Source organism: Eptatretus burgeri, chromosome 12, assembly GCF_056783735.1.
Source record: "Eptatretus burgeri isolate ZD-2024b chromosome 12, Ebu_testis_v1, whole genome shotgun sequence".
Classification (NCBI taxonomy): Eukaryota; Metazoa; Chordata; class Myxini; order Myxiniformes; family Myxinidae; genus Eptatretus; species Eptatretus burgeri.
In genome coordinates this window covers 13,919,946-13,947,383 of record NC_140972.1, presented here as the reverse complement: position 1 = coordinate 13,947,383, position 27,438 = coordinate 13,919,946, and the positions used below count along the sequence as shown (strand labels likewise).

The 27,438-nt window shown below is 42.0% G+C and overlaps 1 protein-coding gene across 6 annotated transcripts in view; it reads left to right on the top strand.

The window, feature by feature from the left end:
* LOC147015135 (unconventional myosin-IXa-like) overlaps positions 1–27,438 on the top strand; it is a 219,456-nt gene that overhangs the window by 119,801 nt on the left and 72,217 nt on the right. For all 6 annotated transcript variants that reach the window (XM_085849590.1, XM_085849589.1, XM_085849586.1 and 3 more), the window contains 4 exons: positions 1,035–1,151; positions 4,550–4,684; positions 20,010–20,131; positions 24,621–24,762. In XM_085849590.1, coding sequence (XP_085705716.1) covers positions 1,035–1,151; positions 4,550–4,684; positions 20,010–20,131; positions 24,621–24,762 — 516 coding nt within the window. The remainder of the gene's footprint in view (positions 1–1,034; positions 1,152–4,549; positions 4,685–20,009; positions 20,132–24,620; positions 24,763–27,438) is intronic.

Here is a 27,438-nt window from a genome sequence, read left to right as displayed (position 1 = left end):
ATCTATCTATCTATCTATCTATCTATCTATCTATATATATATATATATATATATATATATATATATATTTTTTTTTTTTTATTTGACTGATTCCTGGAGCCTTGCTTCACTTTTATTTTTGTTGCGAAAACATCTGGTAAAGGCCTGCTAATGAAGTTGATATTTGTTGGCACAATTATTCCCACACAGCATGTGTTCAGGCCTTTGTGAAAGACTGTGCTTGCATTTTGCCAGTTTTGTTACGTCAAGGCAGTGTTTGTGGAAAGTTGCTTGACCTGGAAACATGATCTTTCGTGTTGGCTTTTTATCACTACTTTGAGCTGTTCTGAAACACAAAGAAGCCTTTTTGGTGATGTGTGGACTGCCTTGGCACTTCGGTATTTGTAACGTAGCGACAGCGTGCATTCACTTGTCCACTGGGTCGATGATTGTATGCTGTAGCAATGGCATTTTCCAGGATGGTGACAGCGTCATCTTTCTTACGGTACAACTTTGCACGTTTTCGGTTTTTGTTCATTACAATGGGATTCGTACTCTGAAAAGCAAAATATCAAGCCTGAATGATTTGTGAAGGTTGCAGTAAGGCTCAGCTTCAGCCTTGAGCACTGCAATGCAACTTTGCTGTAAAACTGGGTTTGCGTTGATAAACAAGCCAAGATGGTTGACATGGATGACGGCGATGAATTGGACGACATTTATAACCCATGCATTTGCTGACTGATGCCCCTAAGGTCTGTCAGTTTAGATTGCTCTCACCTTGGTCCATATGTTGCACGAACGCAAACTAGAATTTTTTTTTGTTTTTTTAAACGATCAGGGTTCAGTAGCACACAAGTCACTCACATGACTTCAGTCAGATGGGCTGTGAAATATGGTAGTACTCGATGCGAGTGCTATTTCAGCATGAGGCAACACAGATCAAACATCCAGTGTAAAATTTAAGAATGCTTTACATACTGGGATTAAGAAGAATTCAGAGAATATGAAACCTCAAAGCAGATGGAGTGACAAAACAAGTTGCATTTGCATTGCAGGCAGTTACAGCACGTGACTCGATGGCCAAATCCTTGTACAGTGCCCTGTTTGACTGGATTGTGCTGCGCATCAACCACGCCTTGATGAACAAAATGGAACGAGTACATAATGTGAAGGTGGGCCAAAGACATTTCCATACATGCATATACTGTGTATCCCATCCATCCATCCATTGGGACCATACCCTGTGCAGAGCGTTGGTGCTGCATAAGCAGTCTCCTTGGCTATTGGGCACAATCCTGGACGGGTCGCCACTCCGACACAGGATACCGGCAAGCTGGCATTCATTTTGCTGACCTTGGAAGGATAACAGGCAGAGTCAACTCCATCTGGTATTAATCCAACAGCCGAGTGGGATTTGAACTCAGGATCCTCGGATCTCAAGACCACCTCCCTAACCATTAAGCCAACACCAGGCATATTCTGTATATGTATATATGTATATATGTATATATGTATATATGTATATATGTATATATGTATATATGTATATATGTATATATGTATATATGTATATATGTATATATGTATATATATATATATATATATATATATATATATATATATATGTGTATATATATATATCTTCTTCTTCTTCTTCTTCTTCTTTCGGCTCGCTCCCGTTAGGGGTCGCCACAGCGGATCAACTGTCTCCATTTCGCTCTATCCTCCACATCTTCCATTGACACTCCAACCACCCACATGTCGGCCCTCACCGTATCCATGAACCTCTTCTTTGGCCTTCCTCTTCTCCTCCTGCCTGGTGGCTCCATCTTCAACATCCTTCTCCCGATATACTCCGCTTCCCTCCTGTGCACATGTCCAAACCATCTCAATCTCGCCTCTCTCACTTTGTCTCCAAACCGTCCTACCTGCGCTGTCCCTCTAATATACTCATTCCTTATCCTGTCCATCCTCGTCACTCCCAACGAGAATCGTAGCATCTTTAACTCTGCCACCTCCAGCTCTGCTTCCTGTCTTTTTGTTAGTGCATATATATAAAATATATAAAATTTGTTTTTGTTTTATATATTTATATATATTTATATATATATAATCTACAGAGGGGTTCAAGGAGGCATATGCGTCGTGAAGATGCGGGTGTGCTCTGAATAAATTGTCTGGGAAGCCCGAATAGGGTGGAGAATGTATAGAATACTGAAACATTGAAGGGTATTTAAAATATATTATACATTTTTTTTCATTGGTATACTTCTCATAGAAATTGAGGTTCGTTTTGGCAAGATATGTTGGTCAGCTTGTATATTTTTTTGTTTTTTTGTTTTTTTTTGTTTGTCTGTAATCATGTATAAAAAATTCTGCAGAGCACAGTTATCATTGGAAATTTTTGTAGCTTCGCATATCAGAGGCCTATAGAGGTCCCTTTCAGCGCATAAAATTTTGAAGGTCAAGGTCACTTTGTCGCAAATCAGGGGAGTCGACGAAACCCTTATTTTTTGAGTAATTTTGATCGGATTGTCTTCAAACTTCATGGGAAGTTCATGGTCTGGCGCTCAGCTGATTAATTTTTGGTGGCGATTGGCCTTGACCTTCATATGTTTTTTGTTTTTTTTGGTCTGTAATCACGTATAAATCACTCTGCAGAGCACAGTTATCGTTGGAAATTTTTGTAACTTCGCATATCAGAGGCCTATAGAGGTCCCTTTCAGCGCATAAAATTTTGAAGGTCAAGGTCACTTTGTTGCAAATCAGGAGAGTCGACGAAACCCTTATTTTTTTGAGTAATTTTAATCGAATCGTCTCCAAACTTTATGGGAATATAGTTCATGGTCTGGCGCTCAGCTGATTAGTTTTTGTTGGCGATTGGCCTTGACCTTCATGGTTAGTGCCTGAGGTCAAACATATTTGAGCCCAAGGTCAAATTTTCAACTTTTAGGAACCATATCGTGTAGTACCTCAAATTGAACACCTCGATGAGTGCTTTCTAGATATGTCAAGCTTGAGACATTATGACGTCATTTGGTGACGTTATGAGGCAAACACATATTTTTCATGGTTACTCTGTAGAACGATTCTCATCGGAATCTCTCGTAGGCAGATATTCCTCAAGGAGTTGCTCCTGGTGGATAGCAGCTCTGTTCACCTCAGTGTGACCTTAAAGAAGTCACACGTGGTCACCTTTTGGCAAGATACGGGTCACCCTGTGGGTGACATTAGTTTATTTTTTTGTTTGTTTGTTTTTTGGACGCAGCTCTATTTTTTTTGTTTGTTTTAGCTCCTAAAAGTTCTGCTTTATGAAGCTTGTATCAGACCCGGCATGGAAGCGAAACATCGGCATTACGGATTGACGATGTAAAAATAATGGAAAGAACAGATGACGATAATTATACGATGGATCAATGGATTGTCTCTGAACGAAAGAATTCCGAGCCCAAAAATCACGAATAGATTATAAAGCAACACTCGTGAAGAACTTGAGAATAGAAGACTTGGTCGGTATGGTCATGTGCGATCAGAAGATCAGAAGATGAATCTTGAAAGAAAGCAATAAAGCTCTTGGTGGAAGGAAGAAATACTAGAGGTTGTCCGAAAAGTGGACATGGCTTGAAACTGTCAAAGGTCTGGAATGTTTGCATTTAGTGGTGGTTGTGGTCGTAGTCGTAGCAGTATCCTTGTCATCGCCTACTTTTCCAAATAAAGGCTTTTAAAATTATTGAATTCCAATCTAAGACCTGTATATAACCCTATATTCAGAAGAATAAGCTAGTAAATTACAATGGAGGTGCCAAAGCAAAAAGTTATACACAAATTTTTCCTGACCACTGGATGTCAAAATGAAAAGCAAAGTAATTATGACGAGTCAAAGTACAAAAAGTCCAGAAACCAGATTTTGAAAATGAAGCAGGACAGGAGAAAAAGCCAAGATGTTAAAACAATTGAGCATTGTTCATGTTAGAAAAAGTTTGAGCCTTCGAAAGGTGCATCTCTCTGTAAATGGATGATCAGAATGATCATTGAGCAAGCTTGGCCATCTGCCCGATCCAAGTACGTCTACCCTTGGATATAACAATCAATGCATGGGTATAGGTAAGCTTTGTGTTGGCTTAACGGTTAAAGTGACTGATTTAAGATCTTAAGGTCTTGAGTTTGAGCCCCTGTAGTTCCATTAAATAACACCTGCTGGGTTGACTCGGGTTGCATCCTTACGACGTCGGCAAAATGAGTACTGGCTTGCTGGAAGCAGGGGGCACTGCATCAGCGCCACAGCCGTGCTTTCAGCAATGATGCAACCAGCTGCCACAAGCTGCATGCCAAATGATGATAACAGGTCATTCACCATTCACGGCTCCACCAGTAGTATTGCGTCGGTACCGCAGCAGTGCTTCAGAACAAAGAGCTCTACCGCATTCACAACGGTAGGGCTGAGACGCTGCACCATAAACGTCGTTGGGCTCGAATTTGAAATCCACCTTCAATGATCATCATAATGGGCATTTGTGTTGTTTGGATGGTTTGAAGTGAAATATTATGCATTCTGTTTTTCCACGTATAGTGGCTGTCCATTGGAGTGTTGGATATTTTTGGCTTTGAGGATTTTGAGAACAACAGCTTTGAACAGTTCTGCATAAACTATGCAAACGAATGCCTTCACTACTATTTCAACCAACACGTATTCAAAAATGAGCAGGTAATCTCCCTGATCCCTTCTCTTCTGGTTTGTTTTGATGCACTTTGAAAAATATTTATGTCCAATGTTGTTGAATATTGTGCAATCGGATTATCCTATGTTGTCCAATTTCTGAACCAAATGGAATTTAAAAAAAAAGTATTTTCCCCCTAACCCCTCCTTCTGCCATGTATGCACTTGTTTGAACCCTCGTCCCGCACCTCCTCGCTGCCTTGTATTTACCATATGTATGCATTGGTTCAAACCTTCCCTCCTCCCTCTTCCTTTCTCCCTTCTCCCGCTTCCCCCCCCCCCAACTCCCTTCCGTATGCAACATGCACTTCCATTTCGGTTCTCTTCCTCTCCACCACCTCCTGCTATCGAAACTTACAAACTGCCACAAAACTCTTACATTTCAATCCAAAAGTTTAAATCTTTGTTAAGATTTATTTAAATCTGTTTTCTGTTGAACAAGAGCAGAGATTATTTAATTGAATAATAATAATAATTTGACAAAGAAATCCAGGAAAACATTATCCATTATGTGGTATTAAATATTATTTCCCAACGTTCACATCCAGTAGCCTGGACATTGTTCCAATGTGACTTCCAAGTCTCCAAGAGATTAATAAACCGGGGCAGGTTTATTCCTCAGGTGTGATGATGGAAAAGCTCACCTACCAATCGACGTGATTAAACTCGCAAGTTTTAAGTCAACTCTGTCCACGTGGTCCGATTTGAGACGATACATTTATTTTGCACACAAATGAGGTGGAGGTTTTTACACTCCCCATCCCTCTTCCACCCTTAGGTGTATCTAAAAAATGATGGCCTCTTATTTTGTGTGCTAATGCTGCTGATGTAGTTACCGTTTAAATTTCAAAACAATCTAACCTCAAACAAACCCCTTCAAACCAGGTCATTTGAGTCTAACGTGAAGAAGAATCCAACTTTGACTTTGTTTTCGCAAGTCAGAGGTTTTTACCAACTCGGTCACTCTGGTTGAGAGCCTTTCAAGTATGCTCATCTCAGCTGATGCAATTGTAGGATTAATTTCCTGCTGTTCATGGACTCCATCCTTTGATCTGCTTGCATCGCAATGGTTGCGTGGCCTGGTGGCAAGCCGATGAATCATAGTTGCCGGGTGTGTATTTTGGCCCCGTTGAGATTTGGGAAAGGCCCATGCACTAATGCACTTCCGCCAAAGGTGACTCCAATGGCATTCTTTACCGAGTAATCCACTCTTGCCAGGTGACCACATGAAGGAGGCAGAGTAATTCACTTGGCATGTGGTTGTGTTTCAGTCTGGGTACATAATGTCCGTGTAATGCTTGGAAACCCTTTGCTCCCTCTTCTCGATTGGCTAGAACACAGTGCGGAAAAGTTCGACATAATGTAAGGCAATAAACAAGACGTGGTGCGAACCGTCATGTTCATGGTTCATTTACTCGACAAGGTAATCGATACACCTTTCTTTGTGTGTATGTCAGATTAGTATTGTCTCAGGCAAAGATTGTCACAATTATTAAGCAAACAAGTTGCACAAGTATAACAAGATGCACATCAATATTGTCAATTAGACTGTGTAATCTTACTCCTTGTGATTCAATATTGACTCTCTAATGATGTTTCTGAAGATAATGATTACTTTTATGATTTACTTTTCCATACATTTCTACACCAACACTGAACCTGTTCAGTTTATTTTATAAATCTGGTACTGGCAACTTGCTTAGGTGGAAATAACGAACAATGACCGTTTGACAAAGTTCCACATCTTTTCTTGTTTACTTGATGCAACTGCACATTGAAGAAGTATGTTTTGTTATATGCAGAGTCAAGGCATGTGGGAAAGCCAGAACTTTGAACGGATAAGGATGCAACAGAACAAAAGGAACAGTAGAGAGTGGGGTGCACCAACAGCAGGGTTGAAGGAGACTTTGACAAACAATGCATGTGGGAATGAATGGGGGGGGGGGCAGGAAAGGACATGTGGGATGAAAAAGATTGATACAGAAAGGAAACTTTCAGGAGGGGAAAAATCTAGAGATTTGGAAGGAAGAGGGTTTGGGGTGGGGTTAACGGGGTTAGAAAAGATCATGGTTTTTGGATGGTGGGTGATCTGAGATGGTGGTGAACAGCTGTCACGAAGACCTGAAGGGCAGAATGAGGTTGAAGAGAATGTGGAAGTTTGTTGCATAGGTTTGGAAAAAAGAGGAATGAATGAGTGGAGGTGAGCAGTGATCCTGGATTGAGGTAGCTTCACCAGAAAGGGGTTGATGGTAGACCATGTGCATCCTGTAGAAACCTTGAGAGTGGGGGAGGGGGGGTTTGAGGGGCAGTGGAGCACACAAACGGCAGAATGTGCAAGATCAGAAAAGAGGTGGTAAGAGAGACAGACAGACAGTCTACCCACCGTCCTGTCTGCAATGGGAAAGTGATAAGTCCATAGACTCTGCTTCAGAACAGGGAATTCCATTGATCTTGATGGCCTTGGTTTTGTCAGCGTCAAGCTGAGCAACGTTTGAGTTATGAGTGCCAGCCCAGAGGGGAGAGCAGTCCTCCATGAAGCTGCGGATGAAGGCCATGTAGATGGATCGGTGTTCAGGTGTGCAAGGGAAGGACTTTGTACTACAGAGGATGCCCAGTCAGTGACTGGCTTTGTAAGTGGTTTTCCCAAGAAAGCCAATGGCTGATGGCGAGACCCAGGAGATTGAGTGACTAAACTCGCTTAAGAGAATTGTTAAGAAAGTAGATGGGAGACAGTCTTGAGATTGAGATTTGTCAGGATTGAAAAACATGTTCCAAGTGTTTTACCACCTTGTGATCTATGTCAAGGTCTGAAGAGAGGGAAGAGAGTACTGCCTGCCAATCTGAAAGAGGTAATGGCAGAGGGTGGAGTCATTAACAAATAGATAAAGGAGATTGATCCTTTGTGACTGTTCTTTCTCGATCTGTCGGATGCTCTTATAGTTGTTTGTTTCACCCCAAAACAGAACCTAATTCTGTTTCATTCAACTGTTGTAACACGCGTGCAAACGTCGATGGTGCTCCGAGATTAAATTATCCAGGGAGCCAATTGATCCCTGACTTTTTGCAAAAGTAATGCCATTGAGCCTTAATATTCACAAACTGGTGAAAGACAGTCTGCTGGTTTAATGTCCCCCTTTAAGACAAGAATGTAGTGTTTGTAGAACACAAGCTTGTTTGGGAATTGCAGCATAGCCTAGAGGTATGTGCACATGCCTTAAGGTTGTTTAGCTTGGGTTCAAACCTTAACCCAGTTATAAACCACCACCCTCTTGTTTCGCATACAGAGCAATGCATCGGTGTGCGCTCTGTCCATCGGAAGGATCTTAAGCCGGAGAACCCATCTGAAAGCACTCGTTAATAGACATTAATGATCTAATGGTGTCTTTTGCAAAGCATAGGCACATTATCATCGGCACCGTGGCTGAATTCCAAATTTCGACCCTGACTGCGACGATGACAACAGTGAACCACCAAGAACAACTTTTGCCTCAAGACCTGCCTTGGTAGCACAGGCACTCTGAAAAGATTGATTGAGTTCTGTTTGACCTAAACTAAACAGGTCACAGATGAGCAAATTATTGCTGATTTATGTTATGTGACCTCGAGATGAATCTGGCGCAATGATTTGATTGTTCAGAAATTCTGTTTTTGAATTCGACGCTGTACGTGCAGCTGTATTTTAAAACTATTCTGATTGATTGTAAGTTTAACAAACCATGCAGGTCGTCATGTTCTGCATTTCTTCAGTTTGTGTGTTTGCCACTCTTTCCATCTCATCGACTTTGGGCCTTGTCATTAGAAAAAAAACAAACTAGAAGGGTACTCGGTAGAACGCATACCTCTGCCAGGCTGAACTGTTTGTTTTGTATCCTACTGATGAGCCACATCTGGATCCGGACCTCCATAATCGAATCGACTTGTTCTTGTCACGTACGTAACTTATCCACCAAGTTCCGTACGAATCCGTTCATAACTTTTTGAAATATCATTCTATATATCGTCGTTTGGGCCCATCTCTCAGTGGTGAAGAATCATTAAAAAATTGATGATAAAAATTTCTCGGATCCGGATCCAGCTCTTCACCACAATTGAAGAAATTCTTTCTCGTCGTACACCCAATATGCCCACCAAGTTTCATCAGAATCCGTCCACAGCTCTTGGAGATATCATTGAGAGATAAGGCTCCTGGTAATGTCATTTGAGCCCAGGGTGATTTGTCTGCTCAAGTCCACTTTTTCACTTGGGTTTGACGTTTGTGAGGTCAAAGGTGAAATTATTTTTGTTTTTAAAGAGTGACGAGCATTTTTGAACGCAGCGGCCCCCAAAAAACACCCCAGGTGAATTTTTGTAGCAAAATCTGAGTGCTTCGGTCAACGGCTCTGGTTGAGTTGGTATGCAATGGCCCAAAATAAGTTATTGCTGACACACTAAACAAATTGCACTGCCACCTTCAGTTGAACATCAGGCTAAGCTGACCCCACAAGAAGGGAGTAATTGGGGTAGTACGAGCATTAGTACTCGTGGTGGTGGTGTTATGACGTATTGCATGGATTAACGCAAGATGGCATTCTTCATTTGTCTTTAGTTCCTCTGACATTGCAGCTCTATAGTTCATCAGATACTTGATTGATTCATGATTTTTTTGGGCGAGGTGCATCTCTCTCGAATCCACTGTTCCTTGTTACTATGGCAGCGGCATGCTTTCAGTTTTTGCCTGGATATTCTCACCGAATACCTTGGGATTTTATCTCCCAAGGAATGTTAATTCATTTGCTTTGCAAAAGGAAACTTCTAACAATTTGTCTGTTTGATATGGTGCAAAAGGTCTGAAGAAGTATGAAATCTGCGGAGGTATGTTATGGTGTGTCTGGTTCTGGTTAATTATTTTACAAGCAGTTATATTTTTAATAGAGGTATAAATGGTTGATGAAACGAGAGACAGAGAGACAGAGCATCAAAAGTTACATCTTGACATTCTCCAAACTAATAAATCTGACATTCAACTGAGTTGCTCTGTCTGGTAAAAGTTTTGTTCCTCTGGGAAACCTTTGTTTTCTTTCAGATGGGATTTGTGCTAAAAGGTCGCTTGATATCCGTCGTCGGTTTCATGGAATCGTCCATTCTGTAGAGTTTAGCCTGGCATGTGGTTTGTTGCATCGCAAACTTCCTCCTTCCCTTCCATTTACCAGGATATCTGGTGTAACTGTCGGCTAAGATAATGTCAGAGTTTACATCACACCTTTCAGCTATCTAGCCTGCATTTGATTCCCAACCCTACTATAAACCGTCACTGGTGATTCAACAGCAAGGCGTTGCATCAGTGAGTACACCAACCTTCCGTGGAGCAATATTCTGGATGTCGCTGCTGAGCTAACAGTCGCCAGTGTATTTCGCAATGATGTGCTGTCGTGTGCCGGCATCCTGGCCAAATTGGAACCTCCTGATGTGACTACTGATGGGAAAAGCAACGTTAAACCACCTAGTGTTTCTTTGCCATGATACTGCTTCGGCAGCACCACGGTTATGGAAAGGGTGTACAGATTGGAGTGTGTGATGCATTTATTTGCAAGTACCGTGTCTGGTTATTTACACTTACCATATCTGGTTATTTACACTTACCATATCTGGTTATTTACACGTACCATGTCTGGTTATTTACACGTCCCATAGCTGGTTATTTGCAAGTACCGTGTCTGGTTATTTACACGTACCATGTCTGGTTATTTACACATCCCATAGCTGGTTATTTGCAAGTACCGTGTCTGGTTATTTACACTTACCATGTCTGGTTATTTACACGTCCCGTGTCTGGTTATTTGCATGTACCGTAGCTGGTTATTTGCATGTACCGTAGCTGGTTATTTGCACGTCCCGTAGCTGGTGATTTCGACGTCCCGTAGCTGGTTATTCACACGTCCCGTAGCTGGTTATTTACATGTCCCGAAGCTGGTTATTTACACGTCCCGTAGCTGGTTATTTACACGTACCGTGTCTGGTTATTTACACGTCCTGTGTCTGGTTATTTGCACGTCCCGAAGCTGGTTATTTGCACGTCCCGAAGCTGGTTATTTGCACGTCCCGTAGCTGGTTATTTACACGTCCCGTAGCTGGTTATTTACACGTACCGTGTCTGGTTATTTACACGTCCCGAAGCTGGTTATTTACACGTACCGTGTCTGGTTATTTACACGTCCCGAAGCTGGTTATTTACATGTCCCGTAGCTGGTTATTCACACGTCCCGTAGCTGGTTATTTACACGTACCGTAACTGGTTATTTACACGTCCCGAAGCTGGTTATTTACATGTCCCGTAGCTGGTTATTCACACGTCCCGTAGCTGGTTATTTACACGTACCGTAACTGGTTATTTACACGTCCCGAAGCTGGTTATTTACACGTCCCATGTCTGGTTATTTGCTCGTCCCGAAGCTGGTTATTTGCACGTCCCGAAGCTGGTTATTTGCACGTCCCAAAGCTGGTTATTTGCACGTCCCGTAGCTGGTTATTTGCACGTCCCGTAGCTGGTTATTTGCACGTACCGTGTCTGGTTATTTGCACGTCCCGTAGCTGGTTATTTGCACGTACCGTGTCTGGTTATTTGCACGTCCCGAAGCTGGTTATTTGCACGTCCCGTAGCTGGTTATTTACACGTCCCGTAGCTGGTTATTTACACGTACCGTGTCTGGTTATTTACACGTCCCGAAGCTGGTTATTTACACGTACCGTGTCTGGTTATTTACACGTCCCGAAGCTGGTTATTTACATGTCCCGTAGCTGGTTATTCACACGTCCCGTAGCTGGTTATTTACACGTACCGTAACTGGTTATTTACACGTCCCGAAGCTGGTTATTTACACGTCCCATGTCTGGTTATTTGCTCGTCCCGAAGCTGGTTATTTGCACGTCCCGAAGCTGGTTATTTGCACGTCCCAAAGCTGGTTATTTGCACGTCCCGTAGCTGGTTATTTGCACGTCCCGTAGCTGGTTATTTGCACGTACCGTGTCTGGTTATTTGCACGTCCCGTAGCTGGTTATTTGCACGTACCGTGTCTGGTTATTTGCACGTACCGTGTCTGGTTATTTACACGTACCGTGTCTGGTTATTTACACGTACCGTGGCTGATTATTTACACGTCCCGGAGCTGGTTATTTACACGTCCCGTGTCTGGTTATTTACACGTACCGTGTCTGGTTATTTACACGTACCGTGTCTGGTTATTTACACGTACCGTGTCTGGTTATTTACACGTACCGTGTCTGGTTATTTACACGTACCGTGTCTGGTTATTTACACGCACCGTGTCTGGTTATTTACACGTACCGTGTCTGGTTATTTACACGTACCGTGTCTGGTTATTTACACGTACCGTGTCTGGTTATTTACACGTACCGTGTCTGGTTATTTACACGTACCGTGTCTGGTTATTTACACGTACCGTGTCTGGTTATTTACACGTACCGTGTCTGGTTATTTACACGTACCGTGTCTGGTTATTTACACGTACCGTGTCTGGTTATTTACACGTACCGTGTCTGGTTATTTACACGTACCGTGTCTGGTTATTTACACGTACCGTGTCTGGTTATTTACACGTACCGTGTCTGGTTATTTACACGTACCGTGTCTGGTTATTTACACGTACCGTGGCTGGTTATTTACACGTCCCGTGTCTGGTTATTTACACGTCCCGTGTCTGGTTATTTACACGTCCCGTGTCTGGTTATTTACACGTCCCGTGTCTGGTTATTTACACGTCCCGTGTCTGGTTATTTACACGTCCCGTGTCTGGTTATTTACACGTACCGTGTCTGGTTATTTACACGTACCGTGTCTGGTTATTTACACGTACCGTGTCTGGTTATTTACACGTACCGTGTCTGGTTATTTACACGTACCGTGTCTGGTTATTTACACGTACCGTGTCTGGTTATTTACACGTACCGTGTCTGGTTATTTACACGTACCGTGGCTGGTTATTTACACGTCCCGTGTCTGGTTATTTACACGTCCCGTGTCTGGTTATTTACACGTCCCGTGTCTGGTTATTTACACGTCCCGTGTCTGGTTATTTACACGTCCCGTGTCTGGTTATTTACACGTACCGTGTCTGGTTATTTACACGTACCGTGTCTGGTTATTTACACGTACCGTGTCTGGTTATTTACACGTACCGTGTCTGGTTATTTACACGTACCGTGTCTGGTTATTTACACGTACCGTGTCTGGTTATTTACACGTACCGTGTCTGGTTTTTTACACGTCCCGTAGCTGGTTATTTTCACGTCCCGGAGCTGGTTATTTACACGTCCCGTAGCTGGTTATTTGCATCATGACCACTAAATTTGAGAAAAAATTCTGTTATGTTTTGCGGTAATTTGTTGTGATAATATATGGTGTTGAGTGAAGATGATTTTGTTTTTATCTTGCCAAAACGAAGTTTTTGCAAGATATGTTGGTCAGCTTGTATGGTTTTTTTGTTTGTTTGTTTGTTTGTTTGTAATCATGTATAAAAAATTCTGCAGAGCACAGTTATCATTGGAAATTTTTGTAACTTCGCATATCAGAGGCCTATAGAGGTTCCTTTCAGCGCACAAAAATTTGAAGGTCAAGGTTAAAGGTCAAGGTCACTTTGTCGCAAATCAGGGGAGTCGATGAAACTCTTATGTTTTGAGTAATTTTGATCGGATAGTCTTCAAACTTCATGGGAATATACTTCATGGTCTGGCGCTTAGCTGATTAATTTTTGGTGGCGATTGGCTTTGACCTTCATGGTTAGCGCCTCAGGTCAAACATATTTGACCCCAAGGTCAAATTTTCAAGTTTTAGGAACCAAATCGTGTCGTACCTCAAATTGAACACCTCGATGAGTGCTTTCTAGATATGTCAAGCTTGAGACATTATGACGTCATTTGGTGACGTTATGAGGCAAACGCATATTTTTCATGGTTACTCTGTAGAACGATTCTCATCGGAATCTCTCGTAGGCAGATATTCCTCAAGGAGTCGCTCCTGGTGGATAGCAGCTCTGTTCACCTCAGTGTGACCTTAAAGAAGTCACACGTGGTCACATTTTGGCAAGATACGGGTCACCCTGTGGGTGGCATTGGTTTATTTTATTATTTATTTATTTTTACCTTCCTCGATTTTTCTTCTCATCTCGCTTCTTTTTTTCCTCTTTCTTCTCGTCCTTCTGTTTCTACCTTTCTGTAGTTCTCATAAAACAGTTTTATAATTAAAGTAACTAAATATGCCACAAGGCATTTCAAATGATCTTTTGTCGTGTTTTGGTGTCCTCTCATCTCTTAGCCTTGGGATGTTCAGGGTATTTGTTACTTCGGGAGATTGCTGACCGTCAGAACTGGATGACATCACTGTTTTTGATTCAACTGTAAAGTTTTACACAGGAGGATTTCCTCCTGTTTTGCCTGAAAATAGTTTAACATGAAGTTGATTTGTCTTGTTTGTTTCTTTGTTTATTTATTTCTTTATTTTCGCTCTCACGACCCAATGCCAACAGTTGATTGCTGTGAAAGTTTATTTGATTAATTGTAAAGTACATTGCATCACCATTAGTATTTACTGACTTGTGTTTTGATTGAGCCAAGTCAAATATTATTTCTCTTGCTTTGAAGAGGCCATCAATGTCAACTTTTCCAGCAGTTGTAATCTTTTTGAGTATTTCATTTTTACATGACCTTCCCTGGGTAGACCACATTTCCAAACAAGCCTTTCAAATTTGATGTTGATTGGGTATATTATGTCGTTTTTCAGAGCCTCTGAGCTCTTCAGAAATGTACAAGGTTTTTTTGTGTGTTTCATATTATTCAATGACTATTCAAATCTCGGCCGCCGACGCCATTCAACAAACTTGCATTTGTGATAGCAGCCGAAGCTAAAGTTCTTTTTGTTTCTTTTCTTTTATTTCTGGTGAGCAAGAATTGCTGTGAAGCCGTGTCGAAAACAACAGGCGTATAAGCAAAGGAAGACAAACTGCACTGTTAACTGAAAGATGTGCATAACAAGGATTCCTACATCACTCTGGATCAGAAAACCAGAAGAGAGTTGGAAGGAGGAAAAAGGAAGAGTCATCAATCGGGTTTGAACCAACTTGACATTGGTCCATTAAGGTGTAAATCAGCCCGATAGTCTAGAAAATCCTCTCTTCCTTTTTTCAGACGACTATAAATTTTGTCTTGCAGTAATGTCCTCCCAATCCCTCTGCGAGGCAGATGGCAAATGGATCTGGAAATGATTAGATACTGGTTTAATAAATGGAGCATGTCCTTCAATCCTGGGAAACTTCAGTGTCACTGTTTCGTTCCAAAAGGATTGTCAAACGAACCCACCTATTTCCTTGGTCGTCCACCGGAAGAGGTTCGGTCTCGTGAACATTTGGCCTCGCAATCGGCCATGACATTTCCTCTGGGCCGACCACGTCACAAAGCTTTCCTCCAATGTCAGCAGCCGACCGGGCATCCTCTCCCAATCCATGTACCCAAGCTGGTTATTTGCATGTACCGTAGCTGGTTTCTCTTGCTATTAAAAAAAAAATCACTTTCCTTGGAAAATCAGAGCTATTCACGGTCCTCAATGTCTTCGCCCGTAGCTCATTGGAGTACTGCTCATTGCTATGAACCAGCATCCCAGCATCGCATTTATCTGTCTTGCATTCTGTGTAATCTAAAGTTCTCAAAATTGTTGGCATTTCCCGTAATGAGGATGAAGCAAAGGGTCTGTGGCCCACATGGATAGGTCAGTGGTCACTCGGTTCAGTTTTCTACCATCCTTCTCGGCATCCGACCCTCCCCATCTTCTCCAGGATGCATGCGCCACAAAATCCAGGCTGTCTGCACACCTCAACTCTTTTATTCCTTGCTTCTCTTATCTATGGAACAACCTTCCAGAGGCTGTTCTGTCTTGCACTTCGCTCCAGAACTTCATGTAAGCAATGTGCTGCCATCTCTTGTCATCCCCATGAATTCTGACCCATCATGTTTATTACCCCCATTAACCTTTCCTAACCCAACTATCTTACTTGCTTGTTTCAGTATTTCATCCCCTCCTCCCTTCACACTCTTCGTGCTCATTTATTGTCTTGATATTTTGTCCCACTGTCAGTTCTTCCTTGTTCCTCCATGAGTCTCACTCCTAGAAGAAAAACAAAACAAAACACGGAGAAACCTGTACTAGCACAATTACAACCTCGGAAGCAAAATACTGTAGTGTCTTGCGTCATTTACCAAAATGCTACAACCTGTGCCGTACAGTAGGAAGGACTAACACTCTAAAAATGATGCTTATTTGAGATTAATTGTATGGAAACAGCATTGCTTTCTTGAGCACAGGTTGGTTACAGGAAGAACTAGAGGGGGAGCACTTGCTCGAGTGCAAAACCTCCGCCGCCAATACTGCTGGGTCACTTAAGTGAACCTGATATCTTATTCATTGTAGGTCAAAACGGATCAGACTCTACTGAACCACGATCGAATAAACTAAACTAGATCGACGTGCATGTAGAAATGCCAAAAAAAAATCGAATTTTTTTTTGAAAAAAACTGTTGCAAAATTTCTGGGTTTTTTTCCTCTAACAAATTTTTTGTGGTTGGAAATCACTTAAAACATGTAGAAATGTAAAAAAAAAAAAATTCAAATATTTTTCAAATAAAATCAATTTTTTTTTTTTTAAAGTTGCAAAATTTTCTAAGTTTTTTTTTTATTTTTTTTTTGGACCAAGTCCAAAATCTAATGGCATGATCCTTGGAACATACCTAATCCCCCCACCAAGTTTCGTCGAAATCCGTCCAGGAGTTTTTCCGTAATACTGTTCACAAACAAACAAACAGACGGATGAAAACGATAACCTCCATCCATCTTCGATGGCGGAGGTTAACTAGAACGGACACTCGGAGCGCATACCTTCACGAGGCTGAATAATTTACATTTTGTATCCCACTGATAGGCCAGATCTGAATCCAGACCTTAACCAAAATGTAATCGGCTTGTCCTTGGACCATACCTAATTCCCCCACCAAGTTTCGTCGAAATCCGTCCAGGAGTTTTTCCGTAATACTGTTCACAAACAAACAAACAACAGGGGTGAAAACAGTAACCTCCATCCATCTTCGATGGCGGAGGTTAACTAGAATGGACACTCGGAGCGCATACCTTCGCTAGGTTGAATAATTTACATTTTGTATCCCACTGATAGACCAGATCTCAATCCAGACCTTAACCAAAATGTAATCGGCTTGTCCTTGTCACCTAACCATCTCATCCACATAGTTTTGTCATAACTTGTCCGCAACTTTTTTGAGATATCGTGTTGTATATCGTTTTTATCCCGATCACTCAATAGTGAAGAATCACTTAAAAAATTATCAGATCCGAATCCAGATCTTAACCAAAATTGAATCAATACTTCCTTGTCATGCACTCAACCCGTCTACAAAGTAAGCTTTCAAAAGTATTGGCATCTCCCGTGATGAGGATGAAGCACAGGGTCTGTGGCTCACATCACAAGCAGCTCAGTGGTCTCTCGGTTTTTCTACCGTCCGTCTAGACATCCGACCCTCCCTTATCTTATCATGGGCAACTGCAGGCCAAGCAAGCAGGCCTGCAAATGCTGTCATGTTTGACGGCTCACAGATCCTTTCGGTCCACTCTTACAATTCACTGTACTTCGGTTGGTACCTGAAACAATGAAAGGAAGGATAGCTCCTTCTCCTCTCTCAGCCTTCTAACCCTTCACTTCTCCTCCAGTTTGTGTTATACCAATTCTCGGTGAACTCACAAAATCCACGTTTTCCATATACCTCCACTATATTTTATTGTACTACTTTTTCAAAGGGATTAACATGAACAGAATAAAGAATCAAAATGCAAAAGCACGGATCAATTGAACACCATACACTTAAAAAAAACGAATATATTGGAATATATGAACGTGCACTAAAACTCTGTAATTCAAAGTCAATACTTTTGATGCGCAAGGCCGACCAAACTTTTAAATATAAATATGTAATGTACGTTGTGTGTACGTTTCATCTATTCCTCCGAGAATATTTGACAGAGGAAGCTGAAACTTTCAGGGATCAATGAGGACACCGTAAAGTTGTTCCTGTGGAAGTTTTGTTTGATTCTATCAAGTTTTGGAAAAAAGATAATTAATTTTTTTCACCCATCTTGGCAATTTCTTCCCTTGGGGTAGGGGAGGTGAAATTGGAATCACCTTGCCTGTGAAACACCCAGATATATAACCACGATGTATTATTAAATATGCACATGAGCATGCATGTAACCGGGGTTATTTTTATTTCTGGGAGCGATTGAAGCAGCGGTCTTTTGCCTGCGGAGCGGGTGCTTCGAGTTCAACTAATTAAACACGCACATTTCATACTGGTTTTAATAGAAACTTAAAACGTACAACCATTTCAACTGTTTGAGTCTTAAATGACTTGCGCCCCATTGTAGTTGCATGAAAGATACAGATAATTACAATATTTAAAGTTTATGTCCCTAATCATTCAAAGAACGCAAGACAAAGCAATTTATTATTCTTTCGTATGCTGAGGGTGCAGCTGTACCGCGGATGCAGTGCCCTCTTTAAGTTAGGGCAGGAATTCGGAATTTGTTCATTGTGCTGGCGATGGCTCACCTACTCTTCGTGAAGGACACGGTGGGATGTTTAATTTCCACTAACTAATGCCGGCAGACGGGATTCACGTTTAACGTCAATCTGATGGATGGCACCCACATTGATGAATCACCCTGCCTGTGAAACACCGGGATGACAGTTTATGGAAGATCTATACATCAGTGTTGATACCCAAAGTTATTTAGGTTTCAACATTGATTCCACACATGGGTGCATCCTCAAACAGTGCCGTGTCACAGGTTGTAATTGTGCATTTGATAACTGCTTCATGCCAATCGCACACTGCTCATCCAGTCATGCACCGTACTTAATGCCTCACCTCATCACTACCATCGGCCTTGCTTGCTTGTAATGGTGAGCAGGACTCAAACCTTGTACCAACAGAATATAGTTCGCTGTCCACTTGCCCTTTACGATGTTACGCCCTGTCTGCACTCACATTCTGCCTTGTGCGCTCGCTCTGCCTCACCTTCCATGCTCATATTCTTCCTGTTCCTCGTCCTTGTTGTGCCTCATTTTATTTTCACGGTCCTCTCATTGAGAGGTTGATGCTTCACCCTTTCTGGATATGGTGCATGGCAACCGTCTGTTTGTCCATGCTCTTGCCCCAAAGTAGGTTCGCCACACCTGTGAGTACTACCAGAGGCAATGCTTATTAGAAGAGATGTGTGTTAGACACACACACACACACACACACACACACACACACACACACACACACACACACACACACACACACACACACACACACACACACACACACACACACACACACACACACACACACACACACACACACACACACACACACACTGCCAAATACTACCCAATTGTCAGGAAGTCGATTAAAAATGGTGCCAAACCAGCAGAGCTTCACATTGCATGCCAGCAGTCACAGCTATGCAACAAAGAGCTATTACGTAGTAGCTTTGGCACAATTTGCATTTACTTACAGGAAGCTGAAGATCGGGGACTGTTTGCTTTTATTCTTATAATTTGGTGGCCTTCATCTTTTCCCATATTTCACCTGGTCCACTCGATCCCCCTGCCATCTTTTGTGCCCCCCAGTTCTTCCCTCTTTGTTCAACTCGCTGAAACTAAACACTGCCCACCATCACCTTTTCGTGACCGTTTCTTTTTTTTAATCTCTTCTCCCCCCCCCCTTCCACCCCACCCATGAATTATATTTAAGAAGTATGCCAGCCCACTCTTGATTTTCTTCAGTCCAACACTGAAGCTGTTTAGTTTTCACATTTTGGGCCTCATGCCTGTTTGTGCCATGTTTCTGTCTTTAATCCACTTTTGTTGCTTTGCACAAGGCATCCTCGTGTATCCTCTTATTTTCTCATTCCAGTCTCAATGTGTTTGCTTTCTCGGCTTCTACCATCTGCTATGTAGCTTTTAATGCTCAATTCCTGTAGATTAAATCTGGTCATGTGACAAGTTTTGCATACCAACAAAAAAACCCCAACAACATTTTAGAAAAAACCTAAAGGCCTGAGGTGGCACTGGGGGTGGTTGGGGGGGGGGGTGCATGGTGGTTGATTGAGGGGAGGTGTGGGGGGGGAAGGGTGAATATTCAATCATTGTCTTTTGTAAACTGCGTATCAAACCAAATGAAGAATGTATAATTCCTTTTACTTGGGTTTGTATTTTAGGAAGAGTATCAGCGGGAAGGCATCAACTGGAACACCATTGATTACATTGATAACACTGGCTGCATAAACCTCATCAGCAAGAAGCCCACGGGATTGTTTCATCTGCTGGATGAGGAATGCAAGTAAGAAGTGTGCATCTAATAGTCTTTAAAAACCCTGTTTGCATTTTTTTAATGTACCAGAAAGATCTTCTCTATCTTTGTGCTTGCAAAATTCCATAACGATCAGAACGTTTAATGAAATGGATGAAATCCACAGCACATTAAGGGATGCTAACCATAGTGGGAAGCAAGGAGAAGTTGACGTTTCAAGCCTTAACCCTCCGTCTGAGCAGAAGAGGGTCAATGCCCAAAACGTTGGCTTCTTGCTTCCCACAGAGGTTAGCATACCCCTATCAACCTCCTATTGATTCAATCCATTGTTCTACCTGTCTGCCGATGCAGATCGACGCGAGCAAAACGTTCTTCATTTTATAATAAATCTAACGGTTTGTATCCTCAGTGACAATTTACTTGAGCTACTCAATTTAGACTACATTCTCAAAACATTGAGCGTCTACCTGCGAACAGTGACAAACAAATGTAACAGGTTCAGGAACGTAACCGATTTATTTTAATTTTTGAGAGGATGTTCCTCGATGTGCTTTGTTTCCAAGCATTATGCTGTGCTTGCAGTTGCACGACTTGAAAGCAGCTTCATGCAATTGCTCGCATGATATTATGCAGCAGGTCTCCCTTTGCAACGGATCACTTAAATAATAAGCATATTTCGGCTCGTGGAAGGGTTTGTACATCAATCAAATGCACAAACACTTTGCGAGCATGAGGTGATATCAGTGTACTTTTGCTTGAATCGGTCATTAGTAGACAAACGACAAATCGCCATAGTTTTTGCTTCGTGCATGCGAAGCGAAAAGTGGGGTTAACCAATTGGTTAACTTTGGTTGGTCTGTCTGTCGACAAAAGGCAGCTTATGATCGAGGAACAACTTGATTTGAATTGAATGTTATATTTTGAATATACTGTATATTGGAACATAAATCAGAAAAGAAACCTGTGGTTTAGCAATACTTTGTCTTTCAATTTGTCCCGATTACACATTCGCACAGAGGAGTGAAATACTTTTCTTGCTCTGTCTGCCTGTTTAAAAGTAAAAACGACTTTGAAAATCATTCCAAACAAGAAATTCAGTTTTCGACGACGTCGTGAAGGATATATGACAGGCATGAATAACAAATGGTAATCTATTAGATAGGCTGGTCTAATATACACTGGTAAAACAAGTAAAACCCAGAATTAATTAACTTATACAAGTTTTACAATCTTCGTTTTATTGAAATTGAATTATCGACTTTAACACTGGAGAATACAAATCGCCTCCTTGATACTTTCGAGAACCTCCAGTTTAGCAGTACTTAGACATGTTCTCTCGGATGATGTACAAGACGGTTTCGATTGTGCAAAACTTCCGCATTTTCTCTCTTTTTTTAAACTAGCTTTAAAGTCATTATTTCATTAAAATTGAAGTATATACTGAACACTGTGTGGGGTATCGTGTTCTATGAATTCTCTAGTTTTAAGTAGTATTCACGGGGGATAAGTTGTGAATCGAGAGATAATTTTAACATGACAGAAACTTCGACTTCAGCGAGAATATTGTGTACAGTTTTAGTATCAACATCTCAGGAAGGACAGAGCCGCCATTAAGAGGGTACAGCGCAACTACATTGATTCCGAGGACATCTTTGTTTTTGTTTTGTTTTTACATTAGAAAAGAGGCAATTATGAAGGGATCTGATAGATGCTTAAAAGAGAACCCAAATGCTCAGATCACCTCGACGCTAATCTATCCCTTGATACCCTACAAAATAGATATGTCTTCCCCCACCCCCCCCCCCCGATTTCGGAATTATAAAGTAGCTAAATATGCGATTAAAGGTCGAAATCTTCTTCAGATTAGCCGTCACGTTACACATGGAAGGAGATCATCAGATCCGGATTGAAAATGGATTATGTCATTGTTCGATTCAACTCAAACGGCGAAAAATTTTCCAATTTTCCACAAAGATGCCGAGTCTATGCATCCTTGGTGGATGTAGCAATACGAACCGAGATGGTTTCATGTGACACCAATGGCCGAAAGACTAAGTTTGCCAGAAATTGGACGAGGTTTGTCTGAAATACTCATGTGTGGATCGGGCCTACAAAATGTTTGCTTTTGTGCTCAGAACATTTTACCCAGCACTGTTATTAAACAACAGAGATGGCTAGATGTCGTGGTTATCTGCCATGATTGAGAGAGGATGCCATACCCACGATTAAGTGGAAGAAACGGCCATTCCTCGAAACTGTAACGCTATCTCTTCCCAGCTACCAGCACATGTACACGGGAGATTTCAGCGGTGAATCAATAACGTACCTAGTGGTCTGTGCCTGCCCCACTATCCTCATCTCCATTCTTACATCCCTCCCCCATCCCACAGTGAATTTCAGTTTATAAACTGTTTGATTGAATAAACATGATGTTGGTGTAGCGCAATCTTGATGGGCCAAATGGCCTCCCCCTCTATCAAAGTGCCTTGTGTACGACCTGCCAAACTTGCTAAACTACCCACTTGCAAAACACACTGACCTACAGATGGTGGACAAAAAATGGAAACATCATGGGGTTTGCCCCATAAATGACATGTATTGGCAGCACAACATGTATGCAAAGTATGGGGCCGCCACACGTATGTGACCAGAGGGTAAAAAAAAAAAATGACCGGTTTTACAGCCATTTTTCCCTGCTGTGCAGGGGTTGGGCTTTTTCTTGAGGCAATGCTTTATGGCCGGATGCCCTTCCTGACGCCAACCCCGGTCGCCTCTTACGACACACAGGGATATGGTACACCTATTCTAACCGGGGCATACACCGGGAGCAGTACACACTGGTACTCATTTCGCCGACCTCGGAAGGATGACAGGCTGAGTCAACCCCCTGGTGTTAATTCAGCAGCCAACGGGGCTTGAACTCAGGACCCTGGGATCCCAAGCCACCACCCTAACCACTAAGCCAACACCAGGCTTGTATGTGACCGGTGTGTGAAATATACAAATCTCTTCCCAGCAGTCCTCTTGTTGTGCATATATAAGCAGGTTGCGGCTCAACTCCAGTAGTAAGAGCCAGCATGGCTGCAAGAGGAGACCTCAGTGACTGAACAGTGTGTAATTGTTGTTGCACGTTTGGCAAGCGCTTCAGTGACAGACTGCAGAAGTTGGTAACGTGTTGAGGAACTGTCTTGAAGGTGATGTGAGCCTGGGAAAAATAAGGAAAGACGTCTTCATTGAAGGACAACAGTGGGCAGAAGTGCATACTCAACAAGCGTTATGCACGGGCATTAGTATGGACTGCAAGGCAAAACAGGAGTGATGGCAGCCAAACTGTGTGTGGAGTTCAGCATGGGTCGTGATCAGGCATCCTGCCTGTATTGTCAAAAACACTCAGAAGGGAACTTCACAAGGCTGGATACCACAGCCGGGTTGTAATGCACAAACCACTCGTAACACTTGGCAATGCCCGTTTGTAGATACAGTGGTGTAAGAAGCATTGGAGGAATGTGATATGGTCCGATGAGTCGTCCTTCACCATGTTCTCGACAAATGGATGTGTGCACATGTGGTGACAGCCCAGGGAGCTCTATAGCCCCGTGTGTGTAGTTCCAATGGTTAAAGCTTCTGGCGGTTCCATAATGGTGTGAGGTGCATTTTCTTGGCATGGCCTGGGTCTACTCATTCCATTAGAAGACAGGATTCATTGACCATGCTACCGTTCCATCTTGAGTGACCATCTGCATCTCACGATGCAGAATTCCTTTCCTGCAGGAGTGGAGCACAATGACAAAATTACCCATCTCCCATGGCCCTTCCAATCGCCGGGCCAAATCCCATAAGAGCATTTGTGGGACTGTTTGGAGAGGTGCCTAAGACTGTGGTTTCTGCCTCCATCAAATGACCTGAATTGGAGGACTTCCTTGTGGGAGAATGGTTCCACATTCCTGCAGAACAGTTCCAGGCCCTTGTTGACTCAACGCCACGTTGTATCCATGCCATTATGAATGCACATTCTGCCCCAACACCCTACTAAGTGACATTCTGTTGGCGTTTCCATTTTTTGTCCAGTACCTGTAACTCGTATTACCCTGGAAAGTGACCTGCCAATTGACTGACAGACAATCAGGTTCTTACTTACTGGGACATTTGGAGCGTTTTCACACTGCCTAGGAATTGCCTTTGGAGGTGAGCACACGTTTTAGACTAAATCTCAATACGTACATCATAATCCTTTACCCTGCCCCTCCTTCCCAACCTGACAATTTGGTCTGTTATACTGCTTCAGAAAGCAAATGCAATTGATATTATTATCATTATTTTTTAATCGACCTCTATTACTTGGTGGTCACCATGCCGGAAGTTGAGTTGCCGACGAGCGTACCTGTGAAGCTTAGTTGGTGATGGGTTTTGATTTTGCACAATGACCACATGGGATTGAGGGCTCCTGCTAAGCAAGACATCTGAAAGCAGTCCACTGGAGTAACATGTGGTTTGAATAAGCTGCTAATGTGCATTCCAGTTTCCCTCAAGCCACCAGCGAAACTCTGCTGGCAAAGTTCAAACGACAAAACATTGCAAACAAGTACTACGAAATCACAGCGATCATGGAGCCTGCCTTCATCATTCAGCATTACGCTGGCAAAGTCAAGTACATGATCAAGGTATGTCTGGTGCACCATCCATCATGCGCGTATCTTGCTCTCTCTACAAACCGCCTTGTGGACATTTTGTTCACCAAACTCCGTGTGCTTGTCGTAGTTTTAATTTTAGTATCATAGTTTGCAGCTCTACTATAATTTTTTAATGACTTCTTTATTTATTTATTTTTAAAAGGAATTTTGTATCAGAGTTCCTTGTACTCATTCTAAAGCAAATTCTTGCTGTTCTTTTGTGATTTTGAGGTAGTCAAGGTAATCTCCACTCCAGTTTTGTGAAAATTTTCATTCTTTAAATCTACAAGATCCACAAATACAGTTATGGCCTTGCCATTTGTTTTTTTTCCCCCCAGGAACGTCTCTTAACCTGTGGAAGGTCTTTAATGAGCCATTTGCGCACATGCTCGGCATTGATCTGAGGGGAACGCGAGGGATATGAGCCCCTTTATTTTATATAAAATGCCACCTATACTCTCAGTTTTTATCCTCAAGTGCATGCAAAGGTCATACTAAACACTCAGGTTAAACTCTTTCTCCATTACATCTCATCTTGTCCTGGTGTCTGTTCATAGCTCTTCTGAATTGCCTCGTGGAGATCTGTGAAACTTTGTGTTGCCTTCAGAAAGTATTCACACTCCTTGACGTTTTCACATTTTGTTGTTACAGCCTGAATTTAAAATAGATTAAATTTGATTTATATATTTTTTTCGTCTCCGATCTACACAAAATACCCCATTAATGACAAAGTGAAAATGTGTTGTTAGAAATTTTTACAAATGTAGTGAAAATAAAAAAATAAAAATCTAATGTACACAATTATTCACCCCCTTTGAGTCAATACTTTTTGAAAGTGCCTTTGGTAGTGATTACAACCTCGAGTCTTCTTGGGTATGTATGTATGTATGTATGTATGTATGTATGTATGTATGTATGTATGAACTTTGCACATCTGGATTGGGGGATTTTCTCCCATGTTCCTTGCAAATTTGCTCAAGCTCTGTCAAAGTTGGATGGGGAGCATCGGTGAAGAAGCAATATTCAAGTCTTTCCACTCGGTTTAACCTGAGTGGCTGGTTTAACTTGAGTGGCTGGACCACTCAAGGACTTTCACATTCTTGTTCTGAAGCCATTACAGTGTTGCTTTGGCTGTATGTTTGAGGTCATTGTCCTTTTGGAACGTAAATCTTCGCCACAGTCTGAGGTCTTTAGCTCTAAAGCAGGCTCGACTCAAAGATCTGCCAGTATTTGGCTCCATTCATTGTTCCTGCTATCCTTACAAGTCTCCCAGTCCTTGCCGCTGAAAAGCATCCCCATAGCATGATTGCTGCCACCAGCATGCTTCAGGGTGGGGATGGTGTTCGATTGGTGATGAGCTGTGCTCGGTTTCCACCAGATATAGAGCTTTGTATTCTGGCCAAAGACTTCACGTTTTTGTCTCATTACACCACAGAATCTTTTGCTTCGTGCTCTCAGTCTTTCACATGCTTTTTTGCAAACTCCAAGTGTGCTGTCATGTGCCCTTTTCTCAGGAGTGGTTTCCGTATGGCCACTCTCCCATAAAGCAGAAATTTGTGAAGTGCTGCAGAGACTGTTGTCCGTCTGGCAGGTTCTCCCATCTCAACCAAGGAACTCTGTTGTTCTGTCAGATTGGTCATTGGGTTCTTGGTCACCCTCGGAAGAGTCTGGGTCATCCATATTCTTTCCATTTCCTCATGATGGAGCTCACTGTGTTCTTGGGAACTTTCAACACTATAAATTGTTTCATACCCTTCCCCAGATCTATGCCTCCTCACATCTCTATCTCGCTGTTCTACAGACAGTTCCTTGGACTTCATGATGGAGTTTCTGCTCTGACATGCACTGTTAACTGTGGGACCTCATATGTAAAGGTGTGTTTCCGTATAAATCATGTCCAATCAATTTAATTGGCCACAGGTGGACTCCAATCAAGTTGTACAGAGATCTCAAGGATGAACGAAGGAAATTGGATGCACCTGAGCTCAATTTGGAGTGTCGTAGCAAAGGGGTTCAATATTTGCTGATGCAAGACATTTCATCTTTTAATTGATTTGTAAAAATAATGCTAAAAAAATGTACAAAAAACTCCCTCCACTTTGACATGATGGGGTATTTATGTGTAGATTATTGACAAGAAAAATTTAAAGTTATTCCATTTTAAATTCAGGCTGTAACACAACAAAATGTGACATAGTCGAGCAGTGTGAATACTTTCTGAAGGCACTGTAATATCGTATTTCAAAGCTTCTGCAGAGCAACACATTTTGGTTGCTCTGAAAATTAATTTTCAAGCTTTAAATGGGATTACCACCTTCTCATTGTGAGTATAGCGTATTACATGTAACATTTCGGAGAATCATGAGAACCCTTTTCAAAAACCTTTAATTTACCTCTGCATAACATTGGCATTTGTACATGTTTGGTTATTGGTGCCGCTGGAATAGCTAACGCATCTTGTTGTGATATTGGAAAGGCATGCCTTGGCCCGGTCATGTAAATTGCCTGGTTGAACTGTTTGGCAAGTGTAACCTGAAGGTGTGCGTGCGTGCGCGCTATAATAAAAGGCCGTCAAAAATGACGGGTTGGAATTTTTTTTTTTCAAAAGATTTAGAGACTGGAAGATATGATGTTTCGTCGCAAGAAGCGTTATTTTATCCACGACCT